This window comes from Mucor velutinosus, assembly GCF_035048745.1.
Source record: "Mucor velutinosus strain NIH1002 chromosome Unknown tig00001544, whole genome shotgun sequence".
Classification (NCBI taxonomy): domain Eukaryota; kingdom Fungi; phylum Mucoromycota; class Mucoromycetes; order Mucorales; family Mucoraceae; genus Mucor; species Mucor velutinosus.
Genome location: NW_027041908.1, coordinates 1,321,406 through 1,344,461, shown reverse-complemented (window position 1 = coordinate 1,344,461; position 23,056 = coordinate 1,321,406). Strand labels below are relative to the sequence as shown.

The following is a 23,056-nucleotide window of genomic DNA, read 5'->3' as shown; positions in this document are numbered from 1 at the left end:
ATTGGTTCAAACCCAGATTGCTTTTTCTGCTCAAATATTGGACAAATCTCGTTCTTTTCGACTTGATTGAACTATTTTGTAAGATTCGACTATGTAAACTGTGTTGATCACCCTACGCTTCCTAATACACCCTTGAAGTACTTTTCAAGGCGCCTCTAATGGTTCTAACTGTAATAAGTGTTTTGACTAAAATTATTGAGCAATTTAATAAAATATGAAATGAGGTTTTTAGCGAAAATAGCCATATTTGGCATATGAAAACCTCATAAAAGTGGTTGCAGAGGTTGCTTTGGATCGAGAGAAACATTTTGATTTGATATATACCATAAGAAAAGCCTTCATTTTCAAGGTGAAGATCGCGATCGCTTAAATTTCGATGAAAATCATGAGGGGTGCCTCATGCTTTTTGGTCGATGTTTGGCCATGTTTTTTTAGGTCTTCAAAAAGTTGAGCAAAGGTGTCAGGAAGCTACTGCTACTCAAGTACAATTGTTTGACGTTATTCTGGTGGCTCAGAAAGATCTACATGTCAAGATATGAAGGCTTGAAGGCTGTCCAATTTGGTTATGTTTTGCTTTATGGCTTTTAGTTACACGGCATGAATCACATCTTTGGCAGCTGAAGTCTTCTGGAAGGGCAGTTCTGCAGCTTGTGCAACTTCTAGTTTGAGTAGGAGGCATATTGATTTTGGTAAAGCTAAATCATGCAAATTTTGAAGCGATATGTTGCTGGTAAGCTTACTTACAATGGAAATGAAACCCCTAATTTTCTGCTGAATACTACGGTTTTGAACCTTCACTTCGCTACGATCAAGCTCTCATATAGATCAATATTACCAAGTATTGGATTAGACGCCTGATTACCATGGCTTTACACTTTTGATTTGCTACGGTAAACTTCCCCCCCCCTATAACTCAATGCTATCTAATGTTGGATTAGATGATTAGTTGTCATAGGATGTATGTCTTTGCTTCGCTACGGTAAACCTTCCCCTATAAATCAATGTTATCAAATGTTCTTGGTGGACGGGCTGAGCCCCTCCCCAAACCCCCCTCCCCATTGCCAGCTTCGCCGGTGGCTTTATCCATCTTTGTCCGGCTCTCAATTCTTTTTAAAATTATATTTGAAACAATGTGATTGGCTTGTCTTTTTTTTTCATAGTTCTCCAGTACATGTATTTTAGATTTTTATTTGGATACGTACTGAACTGTTTTAATAAATTATCCTAAGGTGTATGATGTCTTTCTAAAGAGTTTGTCTCTGAAATTAAAATGGAAATCGTCCTGAAAAAAAAAAAGAGAACGTCCGAAATTTTTTTTTTTGAAAAGGTCCGAAAACCAAGTATGCTTCTCTCTCCTCAACAAATTGATAAAAATAGGTACAGTGCGCAAATTTCAAATCACGGTTAATACACTTGATGAAACAGATAAAAAAAGAAAGTTGCCCTGTTCTAAACCAACTTCTTCTTCTCGTTTCTCTCACTTTCTAAAGAAATTACAAAAAATGTCCTTTGATACCGTCGCCATCAAGAACAACATCATTCCTCACGAGAAATCAGAGTTTGTCTATACCTATGGTACCGCTGGTTTTCGTTCAAAGTAAGTCTGCGTGTGTGTGTGTATTCGTAGTGGATAAGGATGTGCTATTGATCATCGCCTTCTCGCAGCGCTGACGTGTTGGGCTCTGTCATGTACAAGGTTGCCATCTTGGCTGCTTTGCGCTCAAAGAAGCTGAATGGCGCTACTATTGGTGTTATGATTACTGCTTCTCACAACCCTGAAGAGGATAACGGTGTCAAACTCGTGGATCCTCGTGGTGAAATGTTGGAACAATCCTGGGAGGTCTATGCCACCAAGCTCGCTAATGCAAAGAATGGCGAATCCCTTGTTCAAGTCGTTCAAGATGTGATTGCTCAAAACAAGATTGATGTCGAGACTCCCGCCAACGTCATTTATGCATACGATACTAGGTAACAAAAGATGGAGCGTGATTTTTTATATTGCTTACGTCTAACGACTTGAACCAACCAACAGACCTAGTTGCCCTCACTTGGTCAAGTGTCTTGAACTCGGTTTGAAGGTTGCAGGTGCTCAGAGCACCAACTTTGGTTTGAAGACCACTCCTATGCTCCATTACCTCGTTCGCTGTATCAACACTGCTGGTACCAGTGATGCCTATGGTGAGCCTACTGAAGAGGGTTATTATACCAAGTTGACTTCTGCCTTTTCTGCCGCTGTCGTAAGTAGATCTCACTATACCTGATTTAAGGGGATGGACAAGGAGCATGAATTAACCGCATTGAAATGTATGTAGAAGGGAAAGCCTCGCTTGTCTACTCTGCACGTTGACTGCGCTAACGGTGTTGGTGCTCCCAAGCTTCGCGAAATGACCAAGCACATCTCCAACGATGTTTTATCTGTTGACGTTGTCAATGAAGATATTACAACTTTAGGCCAATTAAACAAAAACGTGAGTAGTACAACACGATTAAAATGGCGGACAGAAACAGAAACTAACAACATGGTTAAAAAAAAACAGTGTGGTGCTGACTTTGTCAAGACACAACAACGTGCTCCTCCCAGTATCAGTATCAAGGCTGGTGATAGATGCTGTTCTTTTGACGGTGATGCTGACCGTATCGTCTTTTACTATGTCACTGAAGAGGGCACTTTCAGACTTTTGGATGGTGATAAGATTGCTGGCCTCGCTGCTCTTTTCATTGCTGAACTCGTGCAAGAAGCTGGTATTGATTCCATCAAGGTGGGTGTTGTTCAAACCGCTTATGCTAACGGTAGCTCCACCAACTACCTCACCAAAGTGTTGAACGTCCCTGTTTCTTGCGTCTCCACTGGTGTCAAGCATCTTCATCACGAAGCTGAAAAGTACGACGTTGGTGTCTATTTTGAAGCCAATGGTCATGGTACCGTTCTTTTCAGCCCTGATGCTCTCAACACCATCAAGACTGCTGAAGCGTAAGTTTTTTCATTATATAGAGTGATTGAACCAGTTACTCATCGTTTACATAGTAAAACTCCTGCTCAAAAGCAAGCTCTCACTCAATTAGCCGCCTTGACTGATCTTATCAATCAAACTGTGGGTGATGCCATCTCTGATATGCTCTTGGTTGAAGCTATTCTTACCAGCCGTCAATGGAGCTTCGAGGAATGGGACCAAGCATACACTGATCTTCCCAACCGTCTCGTCAAGGTGGTTGTTTCTGACAGACACATTTTCAAGACTACCAACGCAGAACGTCAATTAGTTGAACCTGCTGGTCTTCAAGCTGAAATTGATGCACTTGTCGCCAAGTACAGTAATGGTCGCTCTTTTGTCCGTGCCTCCGGTACTGAGGATGCTGTTCGTGTTTATGCTGAAGCTGCTACTCGTGCTGAAACTGATGATCTTGCATTCAAGGTTGCTCAACTTGTTTATGATCGTGCTGGTGGTGTTGGCGCTCGTCCTTAAAGAAGCAAACATTTATTCATTATACATTAAAATTTTACCCTGTCAACTGAACATATAAAATAAAATATTGTCATTAATTCACTTCAAGCAGTTTCATGAGATGATATTATAAGAGGTAGTATGGCATACTAAGCAACGCGATTAATATCATGGTGCTTGGATCAGATACATAAGCACAGAGATGCCTCTTAGAAATCAGCCACATCACTACATCATACCCATTACAGCGTTTGTTTGAAATGTATTTATTATAAATTTTTCGTTTCGAAAATGAATAAAAATCTACAAACTATCAAATTTTGTTGGTTGTTGTATAGACATTAAACGAAGGAAATTGCGTTTATCGATAGTTATTTGACAGTTGATTTGGTGTTTTTTGCTTGATGCGAATAAAAAGAGTTTACATGGTGAAATCAGAGAGGATAATGTGATGAAAGAGATTGACAAAATTTAATAAACGAGCTTCTCATCCTAAATCCATAGATTAGTACATCAGCATGCCACACAAAGCGCTCAGTTATAAACTTACCAATTCCTTGGCCTGAGCATAACACTCATCATATAATTCCTTGTAATCAGCAGCGGCCTTGGTGTCCTTGTTCTTACCACCGAAAACAACCATGGTAACAGAGGTAGGGCGCTTGGTGGAGCTAGCTTCACCCAATTGTTCCTTGGAGGGGACAAAGACGTAAGGAACATTAGAGTCCTCACAGAGAACGGGCATGTGAGAGATGACATCCAAAGGAGAAATGTCACCAGCAATAATGACAAGACCCTTCTCACCCTTACGGAGAGCCTTACCAACTTCCTTGACACCACGGCGAACGTGCTTGACTTTGCTGGCTATATGGTATTGTTAATTTCTACTGGATTTCAGCAAGGATGTCGATGCTTACCCTTCTTGATAGTCTTGTAAATCTTCTTGACGAGCTTCTTCTCGGCTAAAGGATGAGCAATGGGAGACTGGAAACGAGGAGTTTCGTCTTCGTTGTCTGAGGTATCCATCTTGGTAGGCTTAACCTTCTTTTCCTTCTTATGCTCCTTGGCCATTGTGATATGATGTGTGTTGAAATAAGATGAGGAAAATCTTTTTGACAAGTTGCTGAAAAAAATGTTTAAAGGCGACAAGGCTGACAGAGGACGTTCGTGACCTGTTTACTATTCCACAACCACACTATCCACAAAAGCCACCCATCATATTGAAAGGGAATCAGAGTTTATTTGCATTTTAAAAGTTACCACAGATGGTCAATTCACGCATTTGCTGCAAAACATCATCAACTCTTCTATCATTTTCATTTTCAGGAGGTATATAGTTTCTCATGCCTTCCAACTTTTCATAACCTGTTTGAGAAAAGATGAGCTGTGATTTGACTAGGGCTTCAAATACGGGATCCAAATAAGGCACTCGTAAATCAACCACCTTGGGCAAGTCATTGATTAAAATGGTGTTGATATTTTCATACATTTCTCGAGCCAAATTAGCCTCTTGTTCGGCTCTTGGTAAGCGTTGAGGATCCTCGACAGGTTTGTCAATCAACTTTCTCACTTTGGATCGTTGAGCATCGTAGTCGAGTAATTTCTTGTTGCGACGCTTCACTGCTTCATTTACCTCGGGAAAGTAGGATACAAATCGAGCAAGAGGCTCCATTACTGCTTTTTGATAGGCAGGGTCCTGAATAACATGTTGTTGCGCATGAATAAACTGTTTCCAAGCTAAATATACCATATTACTCACCAAATTATCCTTGGATTCCTTCTCTAGAGCTTCAATCGCTCTTTTGTACTCAGCTAAAGCAGTGTTGTTGAAAGCATCATCGCCATATAGTTTCTCCATCACTTGAACTAATCTAGACTGCGAAGCAATAATAGCTACAGCCATGACAAGTCAGACAATAGACACATTATGTATGAACACATATGCGGATACGCACCTCTGGTTGAATCAATGTACTCTTTTGCATGCTTTGATAACTTCTCAGATTTCTTCTCGAGTCTGCGCAATTTCCTCAGTATAACAGTTCTGTTGTAATGATACATTTACTTACGACTTGAATCTTTCAAGCTCTTCCTCAAATTCATTATCTAATGTCTTGTCGCCACCTCCTGTTCTTTGTTTCAACTAGATAAAGCACATGAATACCTACTTCTGCCTTGTAACAGAACGACTTACAGTTGTTCCTGCTCTGTTGAGATTCTTCTTAATTCCAGAACTACAGTCAAATGTTAGCTTGTGTAGTGCATGCATTTCATACAATGGCACTTACAGAAATGCCATTTCGCAATGCTTAAACCGAGATATAAATAGGTGTTTTTATGAGTAGAAAAAAAAGGCGAAGAAGAAAAGGGGATACAAAGAGAGATGAAAAGCTTAGCTTTTCTACTTTGCTTTGGCTTGACGTCATTCCCTGCTCGTCCTCTTGGGTCACTCATTGTACTACATTTAATCATTGTTGTATATGAAGCAATGCAATTACATCTAGTGGAAACGTGATGACCATAATAGCATCGAAGAAGGAGCTTTATTTTCGTGACAACATTTGAAACACGTAATACTCTACGAATCATTTTCTTTTGGAAAGCGTCGGATCAATGCCATTCAGGTACGATCGTGAGCGACTTTCTTACATCGTTACTTGATGACAATGGCTATCAATGTCGTGTTGGCTAGATTCAGTAGATGCTAACATCTCCATACAACATGTTTTGATTTCCAAAGCGTCATGCTATTTTTACAACGGCTGCTTACTCAAGGCTAGCAGGAAGAAGCCGTTTCACTATTGCTATCAAACTGTAAAAGCTAATTCGTGCACTAAAGAAATCACATATCAATTCAAGTTTTATCTCAATCATATTTCTTGACTTGATCAATACTTGTACTTTATTTTGAAGAGGCTATGTACAAAATTCATATAAACACCAGATTCTGTAGAGAAAAGTCGCATTCTCTCGCAACTTCCTCCCCATGGGCTTCAAAAGCATCAATTACCTTCATAAGAAAGGCATCCATAATTCTTGGCACCGGCCGAAATATGCTTTATACTCCGCTATGTTTTTGTTCAGGATTGGACAGATTTGAGTATTTTCGACTCGATTAATCTATTTTGCTACATTCGACTATATAAATTGCAATGGTAATCTAATGCATCCTTAAGCTTTCTTAAAGTGCTTTTCAAGGCGCATCTAATGGTGCCAAGTAAGACAGATATTTTGAAATAGCTTATTGAGCAAAATTTGAAAATACGAAATGAGGTTTTTGGCAAAAATGTCAAAAACTTACATATAAAAGTTACACAAACGACGTTTCAAGGGTTGCTTTGGATCGATAGCAACATTTTGATGTAATACATACCATAGTAAAAGTCTTCATTTTGGAGGTCAAAAACGCGATCGTTTGATTTTCGACGAAAATCACGAGGTATCATTCATGGTTTTTGGTCGATTTTTGGCCAATTTTTGCCGATCCCAACAAAGTTGAGCAAAGGTATCAGTAAGTAATTGCTGAATGAAAGCAACTGTTTGGTGCTATTCTGACGGCCTAAAACGGCTTTTAACACGAGAAAACGCGACTCGAATGCATCCAAATTTTGCAGTTTTTGTGTATGTTTGCGTATTTGGAAGCAATACAAATATTCTGTAGGCTCATATTTGAATTGCTGCCATCGAGGTAGACGTGGAGCATTGCAAAACAATCAGATCTGGAGTTACAAGCCGTTTATAAAGAGTCTTCGCATAAAAGCTTATCACAGCTCAGCTATCAAGCAGCGGTAAACCTAGTAGTCAATTCATTGTTTTCAGCGAACGTCAAACTGTCATATAGGCTGAAAATCATGCAAAGCGCAATCCCTAGTATTACAATGCAGCTGATCCCTAAGGGTTGCGCAATGCCGTAGCATTATAGTAGTACCGTACGCACAAATGGTTGATATCTCAACACATCATTACTACCTGGCTGTTCAAATGTATATTTTATTGATATTAATACGAAGCTAAAATTACAATCTATTTAAAAATGTTTCTTTTTTCATCATAATTTATTGGTATGATTTCAACGCATTATTATGATAGTTTTTTGTTCAACCTCTGATCTTGGGAGCCAACCTCCTTAATTCATCGCAATTCTTCATTTTCATATTTGCCGCCTTATTGTAAGCCTTTTCATTTCGTCCAATAATGCCAAACACAACACCGTCTGCTTGAGCCATCAAATTTGCCCTTTGTCTCTGCTCTTGAGTACAAGCAGCCCTCAGCTCACCCAACCATTCACTCTCAATCTGCCTCTCTGTTCTCTGAAATTTATACATGTTGTTCTTGACGGTTGTATCAAACACCTTTGGATTGACGTAATAATTGATGTGGTTGGATTTGGTGCTTCTCAGATTCGTGTTGGGTGGTTGAGGACGGAACGTGTAGAGTGGCTCTCCGTCAAATGAAAAGAGTAGCGCGAAGATGGCAAGAATAGATATAAGAATAATTGGCATCATTTGTGATAAACCACTAGACAGATCCCCATCACCCGCTCTCTGATGTCTTTGTTGTTGTCTAAATCGTTGCTGTTGCTGTCTATATCTTTGCTGTTGCTGTTGTGCCCTGAAACTAGGTCCAAAATTGTTACGCATACCTCCACCAAAGAACATGTTGAATAGATCCTCTGGCGACACCTCATCACCATATCTTCTGTTGTATGCATGCTGTTGATGCTGTTGATGATAAGACGATGTTCGTCCTCGACTGCTGTCTGCGTCTCCTCCTTCGTCGTGGATGGCTCGTTTGTTTGAGTCTGATAATACATCAAATGCCTTGGCAACCACTAGACGTATCGACCCGATTAGACCCAAAATTCTCCTGAAGCGATATACCCCCCCCCTCTATAAACTTACATTTGAAAGCTTCGTCCGCACCTGGCGCACTATTTTTGTCAGGATGAAATTGCAAAGCTTGCTATCAGAGGTAACGCGTTTTTTAGTAAAATGTTCTGAATAACCCATGGAATTCATAGCTTACTTTTCTGTATGCTTTTTTGATTTGTACATCGGTTGCTGTTCTTTCTACAGACAATACCTTATAATAGTCTCTACCACAGGCCAAAATGGTTTTTACAGCTTTCACTTGTTCAGCAGTATACTTTCGCTCTTGCGCCGGTTCAGGCGTGCTGGTTTGTTGGCGAGATGGAGTCGATGTGGCATTTGTTGATGATGTGGTATAACTTGATTTATTGGGTTCAGAGCTCTTCTTTTTCACCAATGACAACAATTGTTCTCCTTGAGCAGTTGGAAACAAACGAATGGACTTTTCAGTGAATCGTAATGCCTTTGCATAGTCTCCCTTTTCCAAGGAACTTTTTGCTATTGAAAGACATTTTAATGCTTCGTCTTTATTACTTTCCATATTTGACTGAAAGAACAAGCTTTTTTTTTTATTTCTGTTTAAAGAAAGAATAAAGAGAACTATGAAAATCTTCAGTGCGACAATCCCCTTCATCTCCTAATATCTGTTCTGCAGTGATTGGTTGAGAAATGCCTACTTTTGGGTAGATTTTATTGAAACTCTCTCTCTCTCTGGAGACGCTAATCAAATGGTCTCCATAAGAATTTACCATTAAAATGGCTCTTGCTTTGAGCTAAGCACCTATTTTAAGACTCGAGAGCTTCATAGCATATCTTCTTTGAATTGATCTCATCTACAAAATAAGGTTTTCGAGACATCATGGAATGATTGGGGTAATTGTGTGTATTGTGAAGTTTGTGTTCATCGATGATGAGAACAATCTCATAACAAAATAGATTAGCGAATCACTTGTCAATATCTGTTGTCTCATCTTCAATTAAGGCGATACGGTCTTGGTCAAAATACGAACGCTTTTACGCGGGTATTGAACCCTAATGACAACGATAAAGCTTTATATCTTCTTGATGGTGCCTGCTACCTGTTGATCTTGAGCATGTAAAAGCGTCAACGTATTGGCATTCAGCAATTAGGTGTCTACGTTAAAGATTCACTGATGATTGAAAGATATTTCATGGTATATCAAGCAATTTTAGGATTCAAGCATCTGTGTATTACAAAAACGAGACATGTGCTTATCGCTTCGAGAGATAGCTATGAAGACTTGGTCTTTATCTGATTCTGCATGTTTTGGATAGATATTATTTGCTGTGCAGTACAAATAAGATGCCTTCCATCTGATGTAGATCAAATCCTTGTACGAAAAATCAGTAACTTGAATGATTTCATCAGGACAGAAATTAGCTGTAATATATGTTTTCGTGAGAATAATCTTGTTCAAGGCATGAGCCTCCTAGCCAAGTGCTCTCTTCGCAGTTGGCAATGACAGAACCTCACGGCACTCGACCAATGTAAGAAAGAGCTACATCATCTGGAAGCTTGTCATTTGAGCAGTTCCAAACACATCACACAGTCACCAAAACAAGCAACATTTACTTTCGAAAGAGAAATGTTTATGCTTCACCAGCAATCACATAAATATCTAGACACAATGAGCAAAAAGTCCTTGAATCTGGATTCATTCTACCAGCTGCTTAAGGGGCGTGTATTTCACAATATAGACTATCAATCCTGGCTACTCGAATGTATGAAGAATGCAACACTTCCAATTCACGCTAAATTCGGCCCTGTGATAAATGAGTTCGTGTTGAGGTACGACAACACTAGTTGCATTCAAAGCGATAATACTCACTCTTGAACAAAACCAGTACATTCTTAACAGATCAATGTCAGAGAATACCAGAAGATGTTGTCGAGGCTTATTTTGAAGATTACTCAACGATATCCACCAGCCAAATACTGATGCTGTTGTATATCTTGACATTTAATGACTATATTATTGCTTTTCGAACAGAACCCAAGTTGATGTCAATGAACAATGTCAAAGAACAAAAAGGTATATGAGCAGGCCAGATAGTTGCGCCGAAACTAACATCAATTGCAGCTTACTCTGTGGATTTATTCGACCGTATTCCTATTCGCTTCATCCTGAATCATGTCGAATTATATCAGAGTGGAAATGCGTACAAATCTATATGCTCAGATATGCTAGCACTATCAGCAAACTTGTATCCAGAGCTGTTTGATATTCAGAGCTTCCTGATGCAAGAAGGAAGGGATTCGACAGTGGACTCATTATGGCAGATAAAGACAGTTTATAGAGATTGGAAAAAGAATTTGACGACAACAGAATTAGAGCAACTGTTGGGTCAATGGGAGACAAATGTGTCAACAGTAGTAGACGGTATGTCTTTGATGAGTGGCAAGAGGATGTGATATTCACGCCATACAAGTACTATCTTATTTAGAGACAATTGCTACTGTCCATGTTCAGGATCATGCTTTGTGCATGTTGTCTACATTGGTGCCGCCCTGCTTAGGTGGAAAGCTAGATACTCGAATTGCAGAAGCATTGAGATCAACGTGGGAGACATACAATAGAATCATTCCTCATACATTATGGACAATGACCATCAACTTACTGACATCAGGGTATGAGCAACGTAGACGCTTGAATAGCATCAATGCTAATTTGTGCCAGATCTAGAACCTACACAATGAACGACTTGATCCAAGATCCACATATAGCTTTCAAAAGCGACCCACGCATCTTCAGATCAGAGCAACTGCTGCCTATTTGGCTGCATGTATTATCTTGTTTGCGAACTACATCAAAGCACCGCATCTGGAAAAGATATCATACCAAATTTCCTAATGCCAGTGTAAGCTAATACCTATAGTACAGGAAATTTGAGCTAATCATGGCTTGTAGAATCAATTCAACTCTCGAAATGTTCTTGCCTTGACAAATGCCCAAGATACCGTAATGCTCCAATTACTGCTTGAGCTTTGTTTGGTTCAGCCACATGACAAATACAACACTCATGCTCTCGAGAAATCAAGGAAATCAATATGCGAATTTATACACTCTATATTTATAGATGATCGTGAATCCATCTTGATCAAAATCCTACACTTCCAGACCTACTCTACAGACCTCATCCCCATGGTTGTAGAACTGATACCCTCCATCTATACAGTTTTCAATTTCGTTTCCGAGTTGACAAGGCAGCCTCAAGTAGAGAAGCAAGTATTTGGTATTTTGATAGCGTGCCATTTATGCGAAAAATACCCTCTTGAGCCTTAGTAAGTTGCAGACATTTACTCACAAGATACCAATTCTCACTGACATGCCATAGCTTGATAACAGCAGAAAAGCACATACTTCCTCGCTTATTGAGAATTGCATTCCCTGTTACTCGAGAAGGTCAGCCGTCAAATGCATGTGTTCCATCAGAATTTCTAGTCAAAGCGATACCAGGCTTTGTGCATCTTGCTCGAGCATTTCCCCATTTTGGGCCACAGATATTGCGAGCTTTTGAAGGTGAATGATAGAATGTGAATGCGACAAAGCAACACGACTAACGACATTGACAAGATATTCGAAAAGGATTACCAGAGCCTCGACAATTTATTGGTCAAGAAGGAAACAGTAAGATTATTCTAGTGCTTCAACTACATAAAGTACTCCAAGATTCGAAAGCTTTAGTGCAAGTAGAGGTCGACAGAATGGATCAAGTCAATAAAGTAACTCTTTAATGAAGCTTTCTCGCTAAAAGTATTGCAGAACGATTGTTTTGGGTATTAATACCATCCAGTTGTTTGGAGGAGGATGGTTCGATATCAGTAGCATATAACCGTAAATAGCCTTCCACCGTTTCGGTATAGGCATGTTTAATGTCGTATACAGAGTCGATTTGCAATTCTATAAATCATTAGATTTTTGTTCAGCACCAAAAAATGTATTCCGTACCTGACTTCGTATTCAAGACGATGCAGCCTGTCTCATCTCCAACAATATATTCGTAAATGTGAATGATGGCACCAGCTATATCAACAAAGATCAATAACACTTCCTGAAAAGGCTACAATAAGACATTACACTGTTCATGCTTTGTTTCCAGGGACACAATGAGCTCTATGACTTGTATCCGCAATTCAATGCGAAATTGATCAGGATTCAGATGTGCAATTGTCAACATTAGAATAAGAACGAGTTAATTGATGGATTATATATATTTTTTTGCGAGTTTTTTTTTTAATGAAAACTATCCAATATTTCTAAATAATAAGACTTGTGTGTGTGTGTGTGTGTGTGTGTGTGTGTGGTGAACTAATGTGCGTGTTGATTTGTGTGTGTATTTGTTGCGAACGTATAAGTGAATGAAAAGAAGAAGAAATGAAAAGAAAAAGAAAGAGGGAAAATATTAAATTTTTAAACGGTTGAAACCCAACATTATTTACAGATGTTACATATAAAAAAAGTGGTTATTTCTTACTTGTTTCTCACATACTTGCCAACAACAACAGCGTGATCTCTTTCATAAGGTTCAAGAGTAAGTTGTTCTTGAGGCTTGATTCTTTCTTCTTGGAGCTTCTTGACTTCACGGGCAAAAACGGTAGCAGCATCAACAGTGGAATCAATACAAGAGGCCTTGATGGAAATGACAATGTGGCCTTCGTTCTTGAGGAAATGGTGAGCGTTCAATGCAATGATACGAGCTTGATCGGGTTGAGCAACATCAGCGAAAATGACATCAACCATGGGAACAAGCATACGGTACTTTTGAGGATGACGAGCATCTTCAATGATGGGAACAACGTTAGTACGCTTCTTGGCCATGTTGATCAAATCACGACCGGGACGATGAGAGAATTCAACTGCATAAACAGCACCTTCAGGGCCAACAACATCGGCAACATGAGAGACGGAAGTACCAGAGGCAGCACCGAGATAGAGGACCTTCTTGCCGGGAGCAACATGGATATGATCAAGACCACCCAAAACAGCAGCAGCCAACTTGGATCTGAAAGGATTCCACACACGATATTCAATCTTGGTACCTTCGGGACCATCAATGGAGATACGCTTCTCACCATAAACAGCTTCTCCGGGAACCAAGTTCTTGGTGACCAAAAGATCTTCCTTTCCACGGGCAACAAAGATACCGGCATGTCTGTGGGGTTCAACAACGACCTTGGCACCACCACGGGCACCACCAGCACCGCCACGACCACCGCGAGGAGCACCACGGCCACGAGGGGCACCACGGCCACCTAATTCAATGTCAAAATGAGTACTAAATTCAACATTTACATCAATCAGATCACACAACTTACCACCACGACCACCAAATCCACCACGGCCACCACCACGGCCGCCACGATCACCACCAAATCCACCACGGCCGCCACCACGACCGCCTCCGAAGCCACCACGACCTCCACGGCCACCACGATCACCACCAAATCCACCACGGCCTCCTCCACGGCCTCCACCAAATCCGCCACGGCTGCTGCCGCCACGACCACCTTCGTAAGCCATTATATGTTGCTGTTTGTTTGTTGTAAAGTTACTGAAATAAAAAAGGTATTGATTTTGTGTTCCAAATCTACAAAATCAACAAGGTTTCTTTAAATAAAGATTCAAAAAAGAAGATGGTTTCTGAACAAACTTTTTCAATTGTTGTATGAAAAATATTTTAAACCGCAACACAGTTCAAGTTTTGACATGTGGCTTATAAGACATTCTTTCAATGCGCATTGGTGCAAAAGATGGTTGCTAGATAGGTTGGAGCTTACATAGACTGCTTTTACTCCCATCACAGAGATTTGAGCATTGGTGTGTAATGCAAAACGGTGGCTGAGTTCCTGGTGGAGACCTGGGATGGAAGCCAACATTTTTTTCATATTCTTTTCTCCCTCACACCATTCTCATTTCATCACATTACAAATGGCTCAAGGTTCAAAAACAAAGAAGCCCGGAAAGCCCAAGCAAAAGGGAGGTAGAGAGAAGAAGGGTGTCATGAAGAAAGGATGTACGTAATGTTAGATTGCATTGTTGAATGACAGGTCAATTAATCAGAGAAACTAGCTAGAAGAATCCCACCCAAGCAAGCTTCCTTGGTCAAGCAAAGATCATTGGATAAGGTTTGTCATTGGATTCTCTGTTAGCTTGTATGTCTGTAACTTATCAGATCATTGTAGAAACTCACTGCTGAGATTAACAAAAATATCGAGAGACAAATGTCTGTCAAGGCTAATGCTGTGGGTAAACTCACCATCATGAAGAAGCTGGCCGATGAGAAGACAACGCCCGAAGATAAATCAAAGATCAAGAGATCAAGCAATACTAGATTGACAACTTAAATCAATGATTCGTTTTTTCCGTTATCAGCATGCCACCTTTTGTACATTAATGTTACCATATCCCCTTTCAACCGAATAAAGCACTATGTTTTGGTTAACTTATATTTACCTCGATTGTCGACATTGATTGTATGGATTGCATTAGAGCTTAGATTTGGATTACATTGCTGGACTCAAAGCAAACGCAACTTGTTTTCGGGTAGGTGGGACCTACGACAATGTGTGCTTTTGTTCATTGGCTGATTTGAAAGGAAATCGATGTGCGGGATTCGTTTACGATAGCACTTTTGCGACCAGAGGAAGGGAGAAATTTAAAATGTATCAATGGGTGGTTTTGTACCAAAGCATTGCACCAGATCAATTTGTTATGTCTGTGGATTAATGCTTCAAGATTATAGCTCCTTTGTATAGTTCAATTTCAATATGGAAAGGTTTACAAGATGCAATTTGGGCTCCTTTTGGTCATATGTTGGACACCTTAGGTTGCTGGAGGATGGGTTACAGAAACCTAGGCAGTGTTTGATTATTAGGGCTTATTTGAAGTCACCAACACCTTGTTCCTCAAAGCTCTTTACTTATTATCTCTCTCTATCTTCGTAATTCACATCCATCAATACCAAAATTAATTTGGTTTTTGTAGACATGCTTACTATGGTCAAATATGTATACCTTACGGGCAATTGATTGCAAATCAGCTATCACTTGTGTATTGACCATACGCTCTGACCCTGCTTCATTTAGTATGGCCATCTATTTGGGCCTTTGTTTTGTTTAAAAAACTTATAGCCATAGTGACCTATACATATAACTCATTTTTGCTTGAAAAACTCTCTTATAGCATGCCACACACTGAGCAACTAATTGCATTCGTTTTGATTAAACTCTCTGACAGTCGGAAATCAAATCGGAGATAAGTAAATATGTGCCCCTGAATTTTCCCGATTTGGAAATTTTGACAGGTGGCCAATATTGGTTGATGGACAACAGAAAGCTCATTGCTGCAAAACCAAAGGCAAGCAGCGGCAAGCAACCAAGCCGCCATAGTTTGATTAGTGCATTACGTGATGGACCAATTATGTGTCGGGAAAAGAAAATATTATGGTGCACAAGAACAGTAAAAAGAAAAGATAATTTCCATCAGAATGCAATTGTTCTTGTACAGACATGTTCATTCTCTGGAAGACATTCCAAGAAATTATACGAGAGGCAAATTAGTTTTTCTGTAAAAATTTGAGTTTATTTAAAGACTGTACAATGACAAAAAAATTCCAGCTGTGAATCTTTTTGAAAAGGTTGTGATTTTGTGTATATGTGGAGAGAATAAGAGAATCACTTTACAAGTTATATTATAGAAAGAATATTAATGGAATGCATAGTTAATGGTAGTGATGTAGTTGTGATATCGATTATTGTGAAATAATTTAAGAACGTTCACCACGGAGACGACGAGCCAATTGAATATCCTTGGGTTGAATGGTGACACGCTTGGCGTGGATAGCAGCTAAGTTGGTATCTTCAAAGAGGGACACCAAGTAAGCTTCGGAGGCTTCTTGAAGAGCGCCAATAGCAGAAGATTGGAAACGCAAATCAGTCTTGAAGTCTTGAGCAATTTCACGAACGAGACGTTGGAAAGGGAGCTTACGGATCAAGAGCTCGGTAGACTTTTGATAACGACGAATTTCACGAAGGGCGACAGTACCAGGTCTGTATCTGTGAGGCTTCTTGACACCACCAGTAGAGGGAGCAGACTTACGGGCGGCCTTGGTAGCCAATTGCTTACGAGGAGCCTTACCACCAGTAGACTTACGAGCTGTTTGCTTAGTACGAGCCATTGTTATGAATTTGTATTATATTGAAGAATAGAGAGAGGCAAATTTATTGAAACTTGCGTTGGTATTTATATGTTTTTACAAGGAGTCACATAAATATAATTAATTCTTGATTTGGAAGCAGTTGGATATGTTTTTTGCGATCCAATTTTAAAAAATATACATTTATTTTGAGCGCGTCGTAAAATATGCACTAAATTTTCCCAAGATGTATCTTTTTTTATAAAAATTTCTTGAGAAAAAAAAAAAGCAAATTGGTAAGTACCAGACATTGGTATATTCACAAAACATTGCCCTTCCATTTTTTTTTCAAATACTCAACGAAATTTCACATTTGATGTAATCGAATTGAGATTCCAATGTAGATGTAGATGTAAGTAATCGCACATATTGTGCGATGCAATGACATGTAGAGAATTGGATTGCTACAAGATGAAATCCATGCTGCTTTCAACTTGGAAAAGTTTTTTTTTTGCAAAGTATATTTTTTCGCATGAAAAGGATGCAGAAAGATATATATTTTGCAGTTGCAATTAGACTGACGAAAAAAAATATATATCCAAATGTCTACAGAAAAAAAAATGTATACATTTTTACTAGAAAAAAAAATCGGTGATTAAATCCAATTGAATATATAAAGGTCAAGAATGGACTTCCCTTCTCTTCATTAACTTTCACAAGTAAAACAATACAAACTATATACAATGACTGGTCGTGGAAAAGGTGGTAAAGGTCTCGGAAAGGGTGGTGCCAAGCGTCACAGAAAGATCCTGCGTGATAACATTCAAGGTATTACCAAGCCTGCTATCCGTCGTCTTGCTCGTCGTGGTGGTGTTAAGCGTATCTCTGGTCTCATCTATGAGGAAACCCGTGGTGTTTTGAAGGTCTTCCTTGAAAACGTTATTCGTGATGCTGTTACCTACACTGAACATGCCAAGAGAAAGACTGTTACTTCTTTGGATGTTGTCTATGCTCTCAAGAGACAAGGTCGTACTCTCTATGGTTTCGGTGGATAAATCCCTTTACTTTAAACATCATACATATTATTTCGCTATTATTACTCTAAAAGAAGAAGTCTCTACATAATAAGCCAATTATTATATAATTCCCCCCTCCCCTCAAACAATTTTTCTTATCAATTAGCATACTGTAAATAAATATCTGAATCAACTCACGTTGATCTTTTTCAATCTATACAACATTGTTCATGTGAATTGAGTCTGATGAAGAGGTGCCTTTGTTATAGTGGTCACGTTGTAATTGATTATGGATGGGAAACTACAGAATGTTGTCGCTTCCTCTTTCTTCTCCTTAAACTATTATTATAAAGTGCAAATATTCATGGTATACTCAACAATCAATGAATAGCAAACATAACGGCAGTCCTTTGATTAGTGAAACGACGAGAAAAGTGTACTTTATAGCAAATCCAAGTAGAAAATATCCATCCGCCTTGTTTGTTCCTGCTTTAGTCACTGCAAAAGGCCTCTATCCTCCACCAATTGTTCTTTTAAAAGCTCCTTTTGATATTAACAACTTAAATCAAAAAAATACAATGATACCTAGAAAGTCCTATTCTGTCCCAATCAAATTAATAACCATGCAAGGGCATTCAACATCAACCATCATAACCAAAACTACAACTACCACTACTACTACTACTACTACTACTACTACTACTGTAAAAGCTGAGGTTCCACTGCAAAAGTCTCAATCAACCCCTCCTTCACCAATCACAACCAGCAGTGAACTTCAACCGCACAAACCAATCTCTGCTGAGAAAACTGTCATCAACACAACCAAATCCTCTCGTAAGCCCTTGAAGCATTGGGTGCTCAAGAAGAAACCCACTACAGCCAACAAATTACAGCAGACGTCCAATGTGAAAGCAGACGAGGATGAGGAAGATGAACCAATGACAAAGCCAATGTCATTAACTGAAAAGAGAAAGCGACAAGCCAAGAGAGCAGATCAGGTCAAGATTTGGAAGGTCAGGGAAGAAAGAGAGGCGAGAGAAGCAAGGTTAGTTATCAGACGACAAATAGTGAATGGCACAAACAAAAAAATCACACAATCATCATCTACATCATCCACAAGCACTATCAGAAAGAAGAAACGTGTCAAGTTCAATTTTGATAAAAACAGTATTATTGAACTACCCTCATTTCACGATAACGATTTAGAAGACATTTAATATACATTCGGTTTGAAAAAAGAGGAATATGTTTATTTCAAATTTTCGTAAATAAAACAGCAACTAACCAAGTGTTATGTACAAATATAATAATGAGGAAGGGAAATGTAGTTGATTGCGTTTAGGTTAAAGAGTATAAAATTATTTGAAAAAGCAAGGGATTTTGAGGACAATGATTGCATTTAAAGCTCTTGAGAAGCACCAGCCTTCTTGGACTTGGTAGGTAACAAAGAGGCGTGAATGTTGGGGAGGACACCACCTTGAGCAATAGTGACATGACCCAGAAGCTTGTTCAATTCTTCATCATTACGGATGGCTAATTGCAAGTGACGAGGAATAATACGAGACTTCTTGTTATCACGAGCGGCATTACCAGCCAATTCGAGAATTTCAGCGGCAAGATATTCGAGAACAGCAGCAAGGTAGACGGGAGCACCAGCACCAACACGTTGAGCATAGTTTCCACGACGCAAGAGACGATGAATACGACCAACGGGGAATTGGAGACCAGCCTTAGCTGAACGAGTTTGAGACTTTGAGCCAGAAGCAGACTTTCCACCGGATTTACCACCAGACATTTTATATATTAATTTATGTGTATGTTGTGAAGAAAAAAAGAAATTAGAGCAAGATCTGGAATCTGATGGCTACTATATATACTAAATCGAAAATGGCCACTGTGACTTTGGACTACCTCGCAATTTTTTTTTTTTTCGATTTGCATTCCAAATGAAGATTTTCTCTTCAAATAATGAAGGTGATGGTTAAAAAAAAAAAAAAAAAAGGAAAAAACGTATATAGGTTCTGTATAGTATATCTACGTGATTAGACGTGTTACATCACGTTGATTTATATACTCAAAATCATCAAAATGTTATATATCGACCGTAATGGCTAAAAAAGGAAATAGAAATATATATACATTTGCACCTTTCTACAGGCAGGATACTGATTGCGATATCTAACAGTTGTTGATCTGGGTTTTTCAGCCTTGAGATGTAGTTTTTTAATTTTTTTTTTTATTTTTGAAGGGAAAAAAAATCAACTGGAGTCACAAAATATTCTGGAAGAAATCTCCAAATGAAAAAAAAAAAAAAAAAAGAAAAAAAAAAAAGACCAAATTGATATATAAAAGACGATTTAAATTCACAATGCCTTCCATTTTCTCTTTTTTTCTCCTTTATAACAAAATCAATTAACTAAAATGGCTCCTAAGGAAACTACTGCTGGTAAAGCTCCCGCTAAGACTACCAAGGTCAAGTCTGCTGATAGCAAGAAGAGAAAAATCACTCGTCGTGAGACCTATTCCTCCTACATCTACAAGGTCTTGAAGCAAGTTCACCCTGATACTGGTATCTCCAACAAGGCCATGTCCATCTTGAACTCTTTCGTCAACGATATCTTTGAACGTATCGCCTCTGAAGCCTCCAAGTTGGCTGCTTACAACAAGCGCTCCACCATCTCATCTCGTGAAATTCAAACTGCTGTTCGTCTCATTCTTCCTGGTGAACTTGCCAAGCACGCCGTCTCTGAGGGTACCAAGGCTGTTACCAAGTACACTAGCTCCAAATAAACAAGTCAATTGGAATTCAACATGGTGGATACATAATTGCAGACAAAGGATCAAGTGGAATTTGCTCGTTTTCTCTTTAATCATTCTACTTAGCCATGATCATATATCCCCCTTTTTATCACTCTGGACAGCAAGCAGCTATTCATGTTTGATCTCTTTAAATCTCTTATAATCTCCCATTTCAATTGCTAGTTTCTATATAATTTCATTTTCTCCCTTTGTATGTACAGAAAGCTCAAAATACTTTAGTTTACTTTATTTTGATATCCTTATAATTTTATATTAAAAAACAAAGCTTTACCAAATAAACATTGTTTAATGTAAATAATTCAAGTGTTTCGTGTCGATGCTTTTGACGTGTTCAGCCGCGATAAAAGCTTTTTTTTTGGTAATTATCTGTTTGCTACAAAGGATAGCAACTTCACATTTTGTATTTAATTCGCACTTAAGTGGGCAATTCGCAACTATAGAGCTATCAAGTATAGAAATAGACAACAAAAGCTAAAGAAGTCAGACTAGACTGCACTTTCATTTCGCAATCCTCTTCTTATTAGCTTTTAAAACATCAACTGCCTTCATTAGAATGTATTCTGCCAGCAAAAACTAGATTTACATTCCGGCCATTTTCTTTTGTCAAGATTGGTCAGATTCTAATCAAAATCAACAAAATTAATCTTCTTTGCCAAGTTCGACTATATACTTTGTCTGATAATCCCACATCTCCTAATAGTTTCTTGGAGTACTTTTCAAGGCGCATATAATGAAGCTAATCATAAGATAGATTCTGAATAAGCATATTGAGCAATATTTAAAAATGCGAAATAAGGTTTCCGGCCAAAATATCGAGATTTACATTTGAAGGCCTCATAAATGGCATTTTAGGGGTTGCTTTCGATCAAGAGAAACATTTTGAATTAAGATATGCTATAGTAAAAGTGTTCATTTTGGAACCCTAAAACGCGATTGATTGTTTTTTGATGAAAACCATGAGGGGTACCTCACGGTTTTTGATGGATTTTTGATGATCTCAAAAATGTTGAGCAAAGGTGTCAGACAGTTATTGCCAGATGAGAGCAACTGTATGGTACTATTCTGGCAGTCTAACACAGGTTTTAGCACGAGAAATCATTGTCCAAATTTATTGAATTTCGCATACTTTCAAGAAGTAAGGGGCAGTGCAAGTATGCAGCATGCTTGTACTCAAATAATTTCGATATAGTTAAGGAAGTAGTTTAAAGTAGCTGTTGTGCCAGAAGGGCTACAACTGTCTATAAAGATTAAGGTATTCTTGATGGGTAGATATGTCTGTGTTGTGCAACAACATGGACAAGCTATGATAAGTGAAGTGCATCTCAGCTATCTAAATACTGAGGTTCACCAGATGTGATAAGCGTTGTACAAGATAAATTGCTACTTTGGCATTCAGAACTTAGTATAAATAGAATAACTCTTGTCTTCATCAATAAATCTTTAGTTTTTGTGTCTGATCTTATTCAAATAAGTCTTTTCTTGTTTTTATAATATCGAACATTTTTTATAAGCTACAAATAATAATCCTTTTATTCTTTGTGCTTAACAGTAGCAATTAGCATGGAGTACTGTTGGGACTTTTTCGCCTTCTATTCGAAATTAGAGCATTATATAATAATGAAAAAGGACATCATCATGTCATTTTTTATTCATTAGTATTGTTAAGCACAAAGAATAAAAGGATTATTATTTGTAGCTTATAAAAAAATGTTCGATATTATAAAACCAAGAAAAGACTTATTTGAATAAGATCAGACACAAAAACTAGAGATTTATTGATGAAGACAAGAGTTATTCTATTTATACTAATAAGTTCTGAATGCCAAAGTAGCAATTTATCTTGTACAACGCTTATCACATCTGGTGAACCTCAGTATTTAGATAGCTGAGATGCACTTCACTTATCATAGCTTGTCCATGTTGTTGCACAACACAGACATATCTACCCATCAAGAATACCTTAATCTTTATAGACAGTTGTAGCCCTTCTGGCACATCAACATGCTTATTTCCGTGATACTAGCTACAGATACTTTATGTACTACATACTTGTACTATATATGAGACATGCTATAGACATGCATACGATATGCTATAGACATGCCATATATCCAGATACATGCTAATAAAGATGTATGCTCAGCGATATACACTCAGATATATATATGTGCTACTATTGATATAGACTAAGAAGACTGTACCTATTGGATACATGCTACTAGATCGATATTAATTATCCTTATAGAAACGATAGATCAGGGTACTTCGGATGAGAGTCTAATTATTCATCCAGACAGAGCTAAATCATGATTAGCTTGCTGGAGTTGTCTTTTAGCATGATTAGACATTAGTTGATCTGAGTTGACTTATTTGTCAATCTAATTAATAGAACTTTTATCCATTGTTATAGTATATAAGAAGGATCATCTACCTGGCCAGTAGAGAGATACTTCAGTTTACTTTACACCTGTCAGTCTGATAATAAAACATACCTTTATCAAGTTGACATTACTGTTTTTTTTATTTTTTTTTTCCGTGAATTTTAGTCTATCAAGCCTCAAATTCCACAATTGTTGTATTTGAGGATTCATTTTATCCAATATCCTTTGTGTAATGTTGTGAGAAATCCACGTTAAACGATGTTTGATATTACGGGATGCTGGCGCTCTAGGTTTGAACCTGCGCATCTTGTTCTTGTTTGTATTCAATCGCTCAATAATATCCTGCAAATTAAAACTAGTATCAAAGAATT

General features: G+C 38.4%; 13 protein-coding genes across 13 annotated transcripts; 6 read left to right on the top strand and 7 right to left on the bottom strand.

Annotated features, from left to right (window-relative positions):
- Positions 1–1,502: 1,502 nt before the first annotated feature.
- ATC70_005750 (uncharacterized protein) lies at positions 1,503–3,464 on the top strand (the record flags this gene model as incomplete). The annotated part of the gene is made up of 6 exons (XM_064825033.1): positions 1,503–1,597; positions 1,666–1,968; positions 2,033–2,237; positions 2,313–2,468; positions 2,538–2,971; positions 3,026–3,464. 6 exons carry the CDS (start codon positions 1,503–1,505, stop codon positions 3,462–3,464), a joined length of 1,632 nt encoding a protein of 543 aa, XP_064680410.1.
- Positions 3,465–3,914: 450 nt separating this feature from the next.
- TRP2 (anthranilate synthase component 1) lies at positions 3,915–4,514 on the bottom strand (the record flags this gene model as incomplete). The annotated part of the gene is made up of 3 exons (XM_064825032.1): positions 3,915–3,935; positions 3,994–4,307; positions 4,361–4,514. The coding sequence occupies 3 exons, from the start codon at positions 4,512–4,514 to the stop codon at positions 3,915–3,917; spliced, it is 489 nt and encodes a 162-aa protein (XP_064680409.1).
- A 178-nt stretch (positions 4,515–4,692) lies between these two features.
- Positions 4,693–5,742, bottom strand: ATC70_005748 (uncharacterized protein; the record flags this gene model as incomplete). Its single annotated transcript, XM_064825031.1, has 6 exons — positions 4,693–5,139; positions 5,203–5,336; positions 5,399–5,460; positions 5,513–5,586; positions 5,638–5,677; positions 5,732–5,742. The coding sequence occupies 6 exons, from the start codon at positions 5,740–5,742 to the stop codon at positions 4,693–4,695; spliced, it is 768 nt and encodes a 255-aa protein (XP_064680408.1).
- A 1,798-nt stretch (positions 5,743–7,540) lies between these two features.
- ATC70_005747 (Cytochrome b5 heme-binding domain-containing protein) lies at positions 7,541–8,852 on the bottom strand (the record flags this gene model as incomplete). The annotated part of the gene is made up of 3 exons (XM_064825030.1): positions 7,541–8,274; positions 8,345–8,405; positions 8,469–8,852. The coding sequence occupies 3 exons, from the start codon at positions 8,850–8,852 to the stop codon at positions 7,541–7,543; spliced, it is 1,179 nt and encodes a 392-aa protein (XP_064680407.1).
- Positions 8,853–10,056: 1,204 nt separating this feature from the next.
- MDM12_2 (Mitochondrial distribution and morphology protein 12) lies at positions 10,057–11,861 on the top strand (the record flags this gene model as incomplete). The annotated part of the gene is made up of 7 exons (XM_064825029.1): positions 10,057–10,121; positions 10,178–10,365; positions 10,414–10,713; positions 10,778–10,961; positions 11,017–11,191; positions 11,242–11,615; positions 11,669–11,861. 7 exons carry the CDS (start codon positions 10,057–10,059, stop codon positions 11,859–11,861), a joined length of 1,479 nt encoding a protein of 492 aa, XP_064680406.1.
- Positions 11,862–12,064: 203 nt separating this feature from the next.
- On the bottom strand, positions 12,065–12,511 carry ATC70_005745 (uncharacterized protein; the record flags this gene model as incomplete). Its single annotated transcript, XM_064825028.1, has 3 exons — positions 12,065–12,234; positions 12,283–12,357; positions 12,412–12,511. 3 exons carry the CDS (start codon positions 12,509–12,511, stop codon positions 12,065–12,067), a joined length of 345 nt encoding a protein of 114 aa, XP_064680405.1.
- A 293-nt stretch (positions 12,512–12,804) lies between these two features.
- On the bottom strand, positions 12,805–13,854 carry ATC70_005744 (uncharacterized protein; the record flags this gene model as incomplete). The annotated part of the gene is made up of 2 exons (XM_064825027.1): positions 12,805–13,586; positions 13,650–13,854. 2 exons carry the CDS (start codon positions 13,852–13,854, stop codon positions 12,805–12,807), a joined length of 987 nt encoding a protein of 328 aa, XP_064680404.1.
- A 408-nt stretch (positions 13,855–14,262) lies between these two features.
- On the top strand, positions 14,263–14,678 carry ATC70_005743 (uncharacterized protein; the record flags this gene model as incomplete). Its single annotated transcript, XM_064825026.1, has 3 exons — positions 14,263–14,347; positions 14,404–14,459; positions 14,517–14,678. The coding sequence occupies 3 exons, from the start codon at positions 14,263–14,265 to the stop codon at positions 14,676–14,678; spliced, it is 303 nt and encodes a 100-aa protein (XP_064680403.1).
- A 1,421-nt stretch (positions 14,679–16,099) lies between these two features.
- On the bottom strand, positions 16,100–16,510 carry ATC70_005742 (uncharacterized protein; the record flags this gene model as incomplete). The annotated part of the gene is made up of 1 exon (XM_064825025.1): positions 16,100–16,510. One exon carries the CDS (start codon positions 16,508–16,510, stop codon positions 16,100–16,102), a length of 411 nt encoding a protein of 136 aa, XP_064680402.1.
- Positions 16,511–17,211: 701 nt separating this feature from the next.
- Positions 17,212–17,523, top strand: ATC70_005741 (uncharacterized protein; the record flags this gene model as incomplete). The annotated part of the gene is made up of 1 exon (XM_064825024.1): positions 17,212–17,523. One exon carries the CDS (start codon positions 17,212–17,214, stop codon positions 17,521–17,523), a length of 312 nt encoding a protein of 103 aa, XP_064680401.1.
- Positions 17,524–18,107: 584 nt separating this feature from the next.
- Positions 18,108–18,701, top strand: ATC70_005740 (uncharacterized protein; the record flags this gene model as incomplete). Its single annotated transcript, XM_064825023.1, has 1 exon — positions 18,108–18,701. The coding sequence occupies one exon, from the start codon at positions 18,108–18,110 to the stop codon at positions 18,699–18,701; it is 594 nt and encodes a 197-aa protein (XP_064680400.1).
- A 182-nt stretch (positions 18,702–18,883) lies between these two features.
- ATC70_005739 (uncharacterized protein) lies at positions 18,884–19,279 on the bottom strand (the record flags this gene model as incomplete). Its single annotated transcript, XM_064825022.1, has 1 exon — positions 18,884–19,279. The coding sequence occupies one exon, from the start codon at positions 19,277–19,279 to the stop codon at positions 18,884–18,886; it is 396 nt and encodes a 131-aa protein (XP_064680399.1).
- Positions 19,280–19,905: 626 nt separating this feature from the next.
- ATC70_005738 (uncharacterized protein) lies at positions 19,906–20,274 on the top strand (the record flags this gene model as incomplete). The annotated part of the gene is made up of 1 exon (XM_064825021.1): positions 19,906–20,274. The coding sequence occupies one exon, from the start codon at positions 19,906–19,908 to the stop codon at positions 20,272–20,274; it is 369 nt and encodes a 122-aa protein (XP_064680398.1).
- Between the last annotated feature and the right edge of the window lie 2,782 nt (positions 20,275–23,056).